General features: G+C 51.4%; 3 protein-coding genes across 3 annotated transcripts; 1 reads left to right on the forward strand and 2 right to left on the reverse strand.

Annotated features, from left to right (window-relative positions):
* The first annotated feature begins 455 nt into the window (after positions 1–455).
* On the forward strand, positions 456–8,789 carry LOC106754495 (uncharacterized PE-PGRS family protein PE_PGRS24-like). Its single transcript, XM_014636512.1, has 12 exons — positions 456–547; positions 754–1,071; positions 1,153–1,356; positions 1,726–1,865; positions 1,940–2,066; positions 2,185–2,665; positions 2,858–3,109; positions 6,922–7,153; positions 7,206–7,368; positions 7,479–7,790; positions 7,832–7,980; positions 8,170–8,789. The coding sequence occupies exons 1-12, from the start codon at positions 456–458 to the stop codon at positions 8,787–8,789; spliced, it is 3,090 nt and encodes a 1,029-aa protein (XP_014491998.1).
* Positions 8,790–9,766: 977 nt separating this feature from the next.
* On the reverse strand, positions 9,767–10,705 carry LOC106754496 (putative glycine-rich cell wall structural protein 1). The gene is made up of 2 exons (XM_014636513.1): positions 10,385–10,705; positions 9,767–10,264 (listed from the first exon to the last, which is right to left on the reverse strand). Exons 1-2 carry the CDS (start codon positions 10,703–10,705, stop codon positions 9,767–9,769), a joined length of 819 nt encoding a protein of 272 aa, XP_014491999.1.
* Positions 10,706–11,145: 440 nt separating this feature from the next.
* LOC106754498 (glycine-rich cell wall structural protein-like) lies at positions 11,146–12,773 on the reverse strand. Its single transcript, XM_014636514.1, has 4 exons — positions 12,446–12,773; positions 11,808–12,162; positions 11,390–11,764; positions 11,146–11,299 (listed from the first exon to the last, which is right to left on the reverse strand). The coding sequence occupies exons 1-4, from the start codon at positions 12,771–12,773 to the stop codon at positions 11,146–11,148; spliced, it is 1,212 nt and encodes a 403-aa protein (XP_014492000.1).
* Positions 12,774–13,372: the final 599 nt, after the last annotated feature.

The raw sequence follows: 13,372 nt of genomic DNA on the forward strand, positions 1-13,372 counted from the left end.
CAAAAATCACTTAAATAGCCAAACACGCTGAATGCCAAAGGTCAGCTCACAACTACCATGAATAATCGATTATTGTAAGTGATAATCGATTATTCAAGTCCGTTATAGAAAATTCAAAAAGAGATAATCGATTATTATAAGTGATAATCGATTATTCAAGTAAGACTTGTGATAATCGATTATTGCTTCATGATAATCGATTATTGTAGTTCAAAAGCATATGATAATCGATTATAGCATGTCCATAATCGATTATATCAGTAGAAATTACAATGTTAATTATTTTCCTACTACATTTAAGAGACTACAAGTTGCTTTCCAAATCTTCTCCTATTACAAACAAAAATTACAATTTGCAGCATCATCAAAACTTGTCTTCAGGTTTTACCAATACTCCTTTATTGGTAACAGTGGTAGTGGTGGTGTTAGTGGTGGTGGTGGTGGTGGTGGCGACGATGGTCGTGGTGGTGGTTGTCGTGGTGGTGGTGGTGGTGGTGGTGGTGGTGGCAACGTCGGCATTGTTGGTGGTAGTGGTGGAGGCGTCAGCGTTGGTGATGACAGTGGTGGTGGTTGTGGTGATGGATGTGGTGGTGGTGGTGGTGGTGGCGGCAGCGACGACGACGACGGTAGTAGTGGCGGTGGTGGTGACGACAACGGTGATTGTGGTAGTGGTGGTGGCGGCGGTGGCTATGGTTGTGGTGGTGGTGGTCGGGGATTTTGTTGTGGTGTTAGTGGGTGTGGTGGTGGACGTAGTGGTAGCAGCGACGACGATGGTGGTGGAGGTGGCTCGGTGGCGGCGGTGGTGGTTGTGGATATAGTGGCGGTGGTTGTGGTGGCTAAAATGGTGGTGGTGGTGATGGTTGTGGTGGTGTTAGTGGTGGTGGGGGTGGTGCTTGTGGTGGCGGTAGCGACAATGGTGGTGGTTGTTGTGGTAGTGTTGTTGGTAGAGGTGGCGGTGGCGACGACAACGGTGGTACCAATGGTTGTGGTGGTGGTGGTAGTGATGGTGGTTGCGGTGGCTGTGAAGGTGGTGGTGCTGATGGTTTTGGTGGCGCTGGTGTTATGGTTGTGGTAGTGGTTATGGTGGTAGTGGTGGTGGCGGTGGCGTTGATGTGGTAGTGGTGGTGGTTGTTGTCGTGGTGGTTGTGGTAGTGGTCATGGTGTTACTGGTGATGGTTATAGTGCTAATGGTGGCAGCGGCGGCGATGCTGGTGGTTGTTGTGGCGGCGGTTGTGGTTGTGGTAGTAGGGGTGATTGTTGTGGTGATGGTCATGGTCGTGGTGATGGCCGTAGTAGTGGCGGTGGCGGCGACAGTGGTTCTGGTGGTTGTGTCTTGGTGGTGGTGGCGGCGGCGATGCTAGTGGTTGTGGTGGTGGTGGCGGTAGTGGCGGCGGTGGTGGTGGTTTTGGTGGTGGTGGTGCCAGCGGTAGTGGCGTCGACGGTGGTAGTGATGGTGGGGTTTGGGCTGGTGGTGGCAGCGGCGACAGTGGTTATTGTTGTTGTGGTGGTGGGGGGTGGTGGTGGTGGCGGCGGTGGTGGTGGTAGTGGTGGCGCCTGCGATGGCGGCGACGATGGTGGTGGTGGTTGTGGTGGTTGTGAAGGTGGTGGTTTCGATGTTGGTCGCGGTCGTAGTGCCATTGGTTGTGGGGGTGGTGGCAGCGGTGGCGGTGGTGGCGGCGACAATGGTGCTTTTGGTGGTGGTGGTGGTGGTGGTGGTTCTTTTAGTGGTGGTGGTGGATGTTGTGATGGTGATGCTGGTGGCGATGGTGGTAGTTGTGGTGGTGGATGTTGTGATGGTGATGCTGGTGGCGATGGTGGTAGTTGTGCTGGTGGTGATGGTGTTAGTGGTGGTTGTGGTGGTGGTGGTTGGTGGTGGGGGTGGTGGTGGTGGTGGCGGTAGAGACAGTGGTGATGGTTGTTGTGGTAGTGTTGCTGGTAGAGGTGGTGGCGGCGGCAACGGTGATGGTGGTAGCAGCGGTAGTACGAAATGTTGTGCTGGTGGTGGCAGTGATGGTGGTTGTGGTGGTTGTGACGGAGGTGGTGCTGATCGTTTTGGTGGCGCTGGCGTTATGCTTGTGGTGGTGGTGGTGGTGGAGGTGGCGGTGATGGTGGTAGTGGTGGTGGTTGTTGTCGTGGTGGTGGTCGTGGTGTTACTAGTGATGGTGGTAGTGCTAATGGTGGCAGCGGCGGCGGCGGTGGTTGTTGTGGCGGCGGTTGTGGTTGTGGTGGTAGTGATGATGGTTTTGGTGGTAGTCATGATCGTGGTGGTGGCAGTAGTAGTGGCGGTGGCGGCGATAGTGGTTGTGGTAGTGTCGCGGTGGTGGTGGCGGCGACAATGCTAGTGGTTGTGATGGTGGTTGCGGTAGTGGCAGTTGTGGTGGTGGTTTTGGTGGTGGTGGTGGCGGCGGCTGTGGCGTCGATGATGGTAGTGGTGGTGGGGTTTGTGCTGGTGGTGGAAGCGGCGACAATGGTTATTGTTGTTGTGGTGGTGGGGGGTGGGGGTGGTGACGCCTACAGTGGTAGTAGTGACGCCTACAGTGGTGGCGTCGATGAGGGTGTTGTGGTTGTAGTGGTTGTGATGGTGGTGGTTTCCGTGTTGGTGGCGGCCGCGTTGCCAAAGGTTATGGGGGTGGTGGTAGCGATGGTGGTAGTGGTGGCGATGATGGTGCTTTTTGTGGTGGTGGTGGTTCTTTTTGTGGTGGTGGTGGATGTGGTGACGGTGGTGGTGGTGGCAGTAGCGGTAGCGGTGATGGTGGTGGTGGTGTTAGTGGTGGTGGTTGTGGCGACGACGATAATGGTGGTGGTGGTATTAGTGGTGGTGTTGGTGGTTGTGGTGGCGGGGTCGGCATTGGTGGAGGTAGTGGTGGAGATGGCAGCGTCGATGATTGTGGTGGTGGTGGATGGTGGTGGGGGGTTGGTGCCAGCGGCAGTGGTGGTAGTGGTGGTGCATGCTGTGGCGGCGATGGATGGTGCTGGTGGTTGTGGTTATTGTGATTGTGGTGGTTTTGGTGTTTGTGGCGGCCACGATGCTAAAGGTTGTGCGGGTGGTGGCAATGGTGGTAGTGGTGCCGACGGTGATGGTGCTTTTGGCGGTGGTAGTGGTTGTGCTGTTTCTTTTTATTGTGGTGGTTGTGATGATGATGGTGGCGGCGGTGGTGGTAGTGGTGGTGGTGGCGACGACGACAGTGGTGGTTGTTGTTGTGGTGGTGGTGGCGGCGTCGGCATTGGTGATGGTAGTGGTGGAGGCGACAAAATCGGTGATGACAATGATGGTGGTTGTGGTGATGGATGTGGTGGTGGTGGCGGTGGTAGCGGTAGTGGTGGCGGTGGTGGTGACGATGACGGTGGTTGTGGTTGTGGTGGTGGCGGTGGTGGTTATGGTTGTGGTGGTGGTTGTGGTGATGGTAGTGGTGGTGGGGCGGTGGTGATTGTGGAGATGGTAGTGGTGGCGGGGGTGGTTGGTGTGGCGGTTACGATGCCGGTGATGGTGGTGATGGTTGTGGTGGTTGTCAATACCATATTTCGTCCGGATTAATTTTCTTTGGCTTTCTTGCATTTTGTCACATGTTTTAGTATTTATTTACTTTTTTATTTTTTTATTTATTTTTTATTTATTTACCCTTATTTTATCTTTTTTTATATCCTTACTTTTCTTCTTAGAATTTTTTTTTTAATTTTCGTTTTTATTTTCATTTTTATCTTTTATTTTAATATGATTAGTAAAAAAAAGGAAAAAGATATAAAATTCTATTTTGTCTTTTTTCGAAAAAAAAGGAAAAGAAAAAAAGAAAATAAAAAAATGAGAAAAAACAACAAAAGAGATTTTGGTTTGGAGGGGCTGCGGGTACAACATGGCAGAGGATGTGGTGGATTGGTTTTGGCTGGCACGGTTTTGATTTGCAAAAGAAAAATTGACAGAGAGAAAAACGGTTACTGAGTAGAGTGGAGCAGGAAGGCACAAAAGGGGTTGAGAGAGCTTGTCGTGAAAAAAGAGGACGATAACAAAAAAGTTTACTACCAGAGAAAGGCTAGTGGCATTGGGAGCATTGATTCTGCAAAAGAGAATAGGAGCTGCGAGAGCATTTTTTTGGAACTAAACTAAGGGAGGAGGAGGAGACCCATCGAATACGCAAGGTTGGCACCGGCAATCGAGTCTTCAAGAGGTAAGTAATACCTCCTTGCGTTCTTTATTTTTGTCCTTGAGCATGTTATTCTTGCATTGCTGCTATGACTGCTATGGAGAACTTTATCTATCATGTTGTGTATAATCATGTGTCTTGAATCCTTGCCGTTCTCCATCACTATCCCACATTGTCCCATGCTCTGTTTCCTCACCTGTACCCAATGGAGTTAACAACCAAGCAAAGAAAAACTAACTCAGCCTCCTTAAGTTGTTCACAACGCCACCCTATCACCATCTACATCTCACTTCTCTTGGCCACAGCGTAACCACCGTTCCTCCTCTTCCATTCCCAACGTCCACGACCAAGCTCAAACACACAACAACAAAAAAAACACACACAGAGTTAAACAGAAACTCATGCAGACACCACAGAACCGAACCAATGATACCCATGGCATGCCCACTCCTTCACTTGCTCTAAAAGAAACCGAATATCACCTTCACCATCACATTAACATACATCCAGACCACTTCGCTATATCATCTTTTTCACTTCTCTAGCATACTTTAATGACACACATTCATCATCATATTCAACCACCATAACAAAAAACCCAAATCATTATACTCCTAAGCTTCACCGATCCCTTCACATTCACCCACTGCCATTGCACCCTTGCTCCCCACTGCTTTGACCATGGCCGATCCTCAACAACAAATATGAATACCCACCAGAGGAATATCAGAAGGAAAGAATAACAAAAAACACCATCATTCTCAACACACCCACACGCACAAAATCAACCCCTAACCACCCTAACAGAACACCCAAACAAGCACAAATAGGAAATTCCAAATCAACGCTGAAGCGCACTCTGTCCCGAAGAGGTTGAAGGTGATGAGGCCGGCGATTGCAGGGCTAACCGGAGGGGGTGGCAGCCGGTCAAGTGGTGCGGTGGTGTATGGGTCCCGATCTTGGGGCTGGGTGAGAAAAGTGAAACATCGTCTCTGGTGTGCGTGAGGTTGAAGTGTTGAGGCACGAGAGAGAGAAGGGGTGCGACGTCGTGGCTGGTTTTGATTCATGCGGAGCTGGCTGTCGCCGGCAAAGCCAAGTAGAGGGTGCTACGCCATTGGCCAGTTGGGGTGAACTGCGGAGAGGCGAGATTCTACCCTTTTCGAACGGAAACGGAGAAAATAGCATACTCCGATCCCTGGCCGGCACTACGTCAGGCGGTGAGTGGTGGCCGTTTCGGTGGAGGCGACGACGCCCTAGGCCGTGGTTCGAGCCGGCCGGTTGGTGGTGGGAGGCGGTGATGGCGCGGTGGCGTAGCCCGAGCTGTGCAAGAGAGAGACCTTGCGTCTGGATCCCGAGAGTGTGGAATGAATGGGGAAATTAAGAGACCCCTAAAGTTTCTGCCCTAAAATTTATGACCTAGGGACCTTGGGCCGGCCTGGGCTGAGAAATGGCTTTGCTTCTGCACCCCTATTCTCACTCATATCACCCCCTGTCTGCTTGTTTATTTTATTTTCCGTGTGGGCCGATGCTGAGCCCATCATGGCAAAACAAAAACACTAACTCTTTCCTACACCCCCGTTTTTCTTAAGTTGCGTCCTTTTTCAATTGGGCTCGGACCCAATCTGGTATTTGACAAAAATTAAATTTGCACCCCTTGTTTTTTCTAAGATACACCCTTGGCCACTTGGATTTAGGTTTTCTATGAATAGTTTAGACTCTCCATCTTTTATCTACACACCACTATACTTTTATTCTATCATTAAATTTTATTTTATTTTTACTCTTTATTTTTATTTGTTACCAACTTATTTTATTTCTATCTCTTAAACTTGTTAATTATTTTATTTTATCTACTTTTAAATAAAAAAATTTAATTAAAAAACTAAATAAAAATATTTCGAAAAGGTTTAAGCACACGTGCGACCGCTCGTGTAGGCCTTGTGCTGAAAACCTTTTCCTTTTCTTTTACCAAAATTAAAAATCAAATAAAAATGTTTTGAAAAGATTTAAGCACACGTGCGACCGCTCGCGTAGGCCTTGTGCTAAAAATCTTTTCTTGTACCAAAAGTAAATAAAAATCTTTTCCTTTTCTTTTAACAAAATTAAAAATCAAATAAAATTGTTTTGAAAAGATTTAAGCACACGTGCGACTGGTCGCGTAGGCCTTGTGCTAAAAATCTTTTCTTTTACCAAAAGTAAATAAAAATCTTTTCCTTTTCTTTTATCAAAATTAAAAATCAAATAAAAATATTTTGAAAGGGTTTAAGCACACGTGCGACCACTCGCGTAGGCCTTGTGCTAAAAACTTTTTCTCTTTTTATATAAAAATACAAAAAAATATAAAATCTTCAAAAACTAAAAACATCTTCAAACAATCAATCTTTTTGAAAGAACTACGTAACCCTGATTTCTCATTTTGAATGAGAATACGTAGGAGCAAGGTCAATCCTTGTCGGGCCCAAAAACCTAAAAAATATTTTTGTTTCTTTATTTTGTTGTTCTTGGGATAGTTAAATATTTTGCAAACAATATCTTTATTCGTGCATTTAATTAAAGGTACTGCCTTAGGGCAGACGTTGTAGGGTGTTAATACCTTCCCTACACGTAACCGACTTCCGAACCCATCTCTGGTTTTCACAGATCCTGTCTTATCTTTTTATGGTTTTTTCCATAGTTTTCTAGAATAAACTATGGTGGCGACGCCAAAACATTTTTTTCAAATAGTTTTCTTTGGATTGTCGTCCCGTCGCGATTTTTCTGGTTGCAACAGTGGCGGTTCTAGTTGTCGCGGTGTGGTTGTGGTGGTCGCAGTGCTTTTAGTGGTGGTGGTGTTGATGATGGTGGCTGCGACAACGGTCCTTGTGGAGGTGGTTTTTGTTTTGGTGGTGGTGGTGGTAGGGGTCGTGGTGATCGTGGTGGTGGTCGTGGTGGTATTAATGGTTGTGGTGGTACTGTTGGTGGTGGTGGCGGCGACGGTGGTGGGGGCGGTGGTGGTGGTGGAGGCAGCGGCGGTGGTAACGGCGATGATGGTGGTGGTGGTTGGGTTGGTTGTGGTGGTTGTGGTAGGCGTGATGGTGGTGGTGGTTGCGATGGCATTTTTGGTGGTGTTGGTGGTGGCGACAGTAGTGGTGATGGTTGTGGTGGTGGTGCTGGCGGCGTGGGTGCCAGTGATAATGGAACTGGTGCTGGCGGTGCTGGCGGTGCTGGTGGTGGTGGTGTATATTTCGTGGTGATGATGGTAGCGCAATTGATGGCGGCGACGGCGGTGTGGTGGTAGAGGTGGTGGTAGTCGTGGTGGCTGTGACGGTGGTGGTGCTGATGGTTTTGGTGGTAATGGAGTTATGGTTGTGGTGGTGGTTGTTGTCGTGGAGGTCGTGGTGTTACTGGTCATGGTGGTAGTGCTAATGGTGGCAGCGGCGGCGACGATTGTGGTTGTGGTGGTAGTGATGATGGTTTTTGTGGTGGTCATTTTCATGGTGGTGGCAGTAGCAGTAGCGGTGGCGGCGACAGTGGTTGTGGTGGTGGTGGTGTCGCGGTGGTGGTGGTGGCGGCGACGATGTTAGTGTTTGTTATGGTGATGGCGGTGGTGGTGGTGGTTTTGGTGGTGGTGGTGGCGTCGGCGGACGCGTCGACGATGGTAGTGGCTGTGGGGTTTCTACTGCTGGTGGAAGCAGCGACAATGGTTATTGTAGTGGTGGGGTGGGTGGTGGTGGTGGTGACGACGACGGTGGTAGTGGTGGCGCCTATAGTGGCGGTCGCGGTGCCATAGGTTATGGGGGTGGTGGCAGCGGTGGTGATAGTTGCGACGATGATGGTGCTTTTTGTGGTGGTGGTGGTTGTGGTGGTTCTTTTTGTGGTGGTGGTGGATGTGGTGACGGTGATGGTGGTGCCAGTGGTGGTAGTGGTGATGGTGGTGGTGGTGTTAGTGGTGGTGGTGGTGGTGGTGGTGGCGACGACGACAGTGGTGGTGGTGGTGTTAGTGGTGGAGATGGCAGTGTCGTTAATTGTGATGGTGGTGGTTGGTGGTGAGGGGGTGGTGGTGGCGGCGTTGGCGGCGGCAGCGGTGGTAGTGGTTGTGGAGGTGGTAGTGGTGGCGGGGGTGGTTATGGTGGCGGCGGCGGTGCCGGTGATGGTGGTGATGGTTGTAGTGGTTGTGGTGGTGGTTCTGGTTGTCGTGGTGTGGTGGTGGTGGTCGCAGTGGTGTTAGTGGTGGTGGTGTTGGTAATGGTGGCGGCGACAGTGGTGCTTGTGTGTGGAGGTGGTTTTTGTTTTGGTGGTGGTGGTGGTAGGGGTCGTGGTGATCGTGGTGGTATTAATGGTTGTGGTGGTACTGGTGGTGGTGGTGGCGGCGACGGCGGTGGGGGCGGTGGTGGTGGTGGTGGCAGCGGCGGTGGTAGCGGCGATGATGGTGGTGGTGGTTGGGTTGGTTGTGGTGGTAGTGGTAGGCGTGATGGTGGTGGTGGTTGCGGTGGCATTTTTGGTGGTGTTGGTGGCGGCGACGGTAGTGGTGATGGTTGTGGTGGTGGTGCTGGCGGTGTGGGTGCCAGTGATAGTGGTACTGATGCTGGCGGTGCTGGTGGGGGTGGTGTTTTTTTCGTGGTAATGATGGTAGTCCAATTGATGGTGGCGGCGGCGGCGGTGTGGTGGTAAAGTTGGTGGTGGTCGTGGTGGCTGTGACGGTGGTGGTGCTGATGGTTTTGGTGGCAATGACGTTATGGTTGTGGTGGTGGTGGTGGTGGCGGTGGCGGTGATTGTGGTAGTGGTTGTGGTTAATGTCGTGGTGGTCGTGGTGGTGGTCGTGGTGTTACTGGTGATGGTAGTAGTGTTAATGGTGGCAACGACGACGGTGGTGATGGTTGTTGTAGCGGTGGTTGTGATTGTGGTGGTAGTGATGATGGTTGTGGTGGTGGTCATGGTCGTCGTGGTGGCAGTAGTAGTGGCGGTGGCAGTGACAGTAGTTGTGGTGGTGGCGGCGGCGGCGATGCCAGTGGTTGTGGGTGGCGGTAGTGGCGCTGGTGGACCTCCAAAATGGGTGTGTTGACCAAGAGGTCAACATTTTGGCTAAGCTTGGAGAACAAGAGAGAATAATTTCGTCCTAGACATGTGGAAGCTTCCCATTGGAGAGTTTTCCTCCTAGTTTGTGGTCATGTGTCACTTTAAGAATGAAGAGTTTTTCCATAGGTAGTGGCCACATGTCACTCTCTCATTTGAGAGGATTTTTGCCACTTATCTGCCTCCTATTGGAGAGGATTTCTCCTTGCTCTCCAAGACAACCAAGGTGGCTCTTTTCGGTTAAAGTTTCAGGCCCATTTTGAGACACCTTAGCCTATAAATAGAGGTTCTCCATCATGTAATCACCTTTGATTTAGAGTAAAGTTATGCTACCATTTTTGTGTCATACTACTCTTTTAAGGTCACCCTAGGCTAGAGCAACCAAAGTGGCCTCCCTTAGCCACCTTCCTCCAAGAGTTGGCCCAACCTCTCTTAGAGAATCCTTAGACATATATTCCCTCACCATACAACTTATCAAAACCATGAGCTATCAACACCTTTCGCCACCACCAAATTCCACAATCTTCATCCATGAACTTATGGCTTGATTTGCTTCTAGATCTCCCTTGTCCTAGCTAGAGCAATTTTTTAGTTGTTTTGCCATCAACCACCATAACCACCACCATAACCACCACCACAACAACCTCCACCACAACTACCTCCACACTACCACCACCACTAAGTCCATTACCACCACAACCGCTATTACTAGCACCACCAGCAGAGCAGCCACTGCCGCCACCGTCGCCACCACCGTTAGCACTACCGCCATCACCCCTAATACCACGACCACCACGACCTCGACCACCACCCCCACCACCGTCACCGCCACCACCACCATAACCACCGTTGTTGCCACCACCACCAGAACCATTGCCACCGCCGCAACTACAACCACCGGCACCAGCACAACCGCTGTCGCTGCTGCCACCGCCACCAACATCACCACCGCCTCCACCACGACACCAACCACAACCACTGTAGTCGTCACCACCACTAGTGCCACCACCACCACGAAAACCCCCACCACCACCGTCGCCACTACCACCACCACCACTGTCATCGCCGCCGCCCTACCCGCCCAACCACCACAATAACTTCACCACCACCACCACCACGACTACCGTCGACGCCACCACCACCACCATCACCAACACCACCACCCCCACCACCACCACTAACACCACCATTACAACCACCACCACCACCACAATCATTAGCACTACAACCACCGCCACCGTTAGCGACACCGCCACCACCACCACCGCTACCACCATAACCACAACCATAACTACCACCACTACCACCAAAACAAGCACCATCACCATCGCCGCCACTACCACTACCGCTGTCGCCGCTGCCACCACCACAACCATCACCACTGCCGCCACCCTCACAACCACCACCATCACCGTCACCACCACCAATACAACAACTGCCAACCCAGCCGCCACCACAACCACAATCACCATTAGATCCACAACCACAACCATTATAAGCACCACAACAACCATTGTCGCCGCTGCCCCACCGTCGCCACCACCAAAACAACACCCCCACAACCACCATTGTCGCTGCCACCATCACCACCACCGCTGCCGCCACCACCACCACCTCCACTGCAGCCGCCGCCGCCACCACCACCCCAACCACCAATACAACCACCACCACCACCACAACCATCAGCACTACAACCAACGCCACCGACGCTGACACCACCATCACAACCAAAACTAATACCGCCACCACCACCACAGCCACCGCCGCCACCAACACCGCTACCAACACAACCACAACCATCACCACCATCACCAAAACCTCACCGCCGCCACCAACACCACCATGACCAAAACAACCGCCATCACCGCCACCATCACCACCACCACCGCTACCACCGCCACCTCCCCCGCCGTCGCCACCACCACAACCTAAACCACCACTGCCACCCCCACAACTACCACCACCACTGCCACTTCCCCCCAACCACCACTACAGCCACTGCCAACGCCGCCGCCACCACAAACACCACAACCACCATAACAACCATTGTAGTCACCGCCTCCACCGTCACCAACACCAAAACCTCCACCCCACCACCACCACCGCCGCTGCCACCAAGACACCACTATCACCACCACGACAACCACCACCACCAAAACCATCAACACTACAACCATCGCCACCCCCACCACCAGCACCTCCTCCACCACTGTCGGCCGCCACCATCATCGGCAACACCGCCGCCGCCGCCACCATCACTGCCACCACCAACGCCACCGCCACCACCACCGCCGCCGCCACCACCACAACCTCCACCCCCACCGCCACGACCATATCCACCACTACCACCATCGTCGTTGCCACCGCCACCACAATCACTACAACCTCCGCTCCCACCACCACCACAACCACCACCACCACCAACGCCGCCCCCACCATCACCACCACCCCCACCACCACTAACACCACAATTACCATCACCACCCACACCACCACAACAACAACCACCACCGCCGCCAGTACAACCACCCCCGCCACCGCCGTCGCCACAACCACCACCACCACTGTCGTTGCTGCCACAATGACCACCAGCATAACCACCTCAACCACAACTACCTCCACACTACTACCACCACTAAGACAACTACCACCACAACCCCTATTAACATCACCACCAGCACAACAACCCCCACCGCCCATGCTGCCGCCGCCACCATTAGCTCTACTTCCATCACTACTAATACCTCGACCACCACCACAACAACCACGACCACAACCAACACCGTCACCAATACACTACCCCCACCACCACCACAACCACCACGACTAAGACCACCACCGCCACTAATTTTGCTGCCGCCAACAGAACCACTGGCATCGCCGCCGCTACCACCACCGACACCAGCACCCACCGATATCGTTACCGCTACCGCCACCACCATCGCCACCAGCATCACCACCACCTCTACCACTACAACAACCACAACAACTGTAGTCATCGCCACCACTAGCACCACCACCACCACCACCAAAACCCCCACCACCGCCGCCACCACCACTACCACCACTGTCACTACCACCGCTGCTACCCCCACAACCACCACAACCACCACCATGACTACCGACGACGCAACCACCACCACCATCACCAACACCACCACCCCCACCATCACAACTAACACCACCACAACATCCACCACCACCACCACTACAGCCGCCGCCACCACCACCACCACAACAACCACCACTAAAACCACAACCACCACAATCATCAGCACTACAACCACCGCCGCTATTACCGACACCGCCACCGATACCGACACCGCCGCCACCACGATCATCGACTCCACTGCTATTGCCGCCACCACTGCCGCCGCTACCGCCACCACCACCAGTACAACAGCTGTCATCCCAACCGCCACCACAACCACAATCACCATTAGATCCACAACCACCACAACAACCATTGTCGCCACCGCCCACAGTCGCAACCACCAAAGCAACAACCCCCACAACCACCAACGCCGCCGCCGCTGCCGCCACGACAAACACTACAACCACCATAACCACCACAACAACCATTGTAGTCGTCGCCCTTATGAGTCGATATTTTATACCATTAACTTAGTTTTACGCGCCGAATTGTGTTTATGATTTGCTCTTAATTCTTAATTATTATGTCATTTTCACCATTTGGGTTTCATTAGACCAATAATTCTGATTTTAATTAATTTGAATTAATTGAGCTTAATTATTCCTATTTTTAGTTTTGAGGGAAATTTTGGAATTACACTGTGAGACTTTTGGAAGGGCACCAATTAAGTGAAGTCTCTCCACAAAGACACTTTAGGATTAGTCAAATTTTAATTTAATAGATTAGGCTTTTTAAACTAAGTTTTGTATTTTGGGCTAATTTTGGTAGATTAGACAAAAGCCCAATTGTAAAAATGGTGACATGGCCCTAGGGTTTTAAAATGGGTGGACCCCACCATGAGCATGGAACTTTTCAGACCTAGGGATTCCCATTTGAGCAGCCGTCACTCTGCACATTTTTTTCTTGGCTTTTCTGGTTACNCTNTCTTGGGAATGATAAGGTGGTTCACGTNTTTTTTNNNNTNNTNNANNNAANNANNNNTTNCNTNNGNNNANNTTTTNNTTNAANNNTNNTTNGGNNGNANNNA

Source organism: Vigna radiata, unplaced genomic scaffold, assembly GCF_000741045.1.
Source record: "Vigna radiata var. radiata cultivar VC1973A unplaced genomic scaffold, Vradiata_ver6 scaffold_251, whole genome shotgun sequence".
Lineage (NCBI taxonomy): Eukaryota > Viridiplantae > Streptophyta > Magnoliopsida > Fabales > Fabaceae > Vigna > Vigna radiata.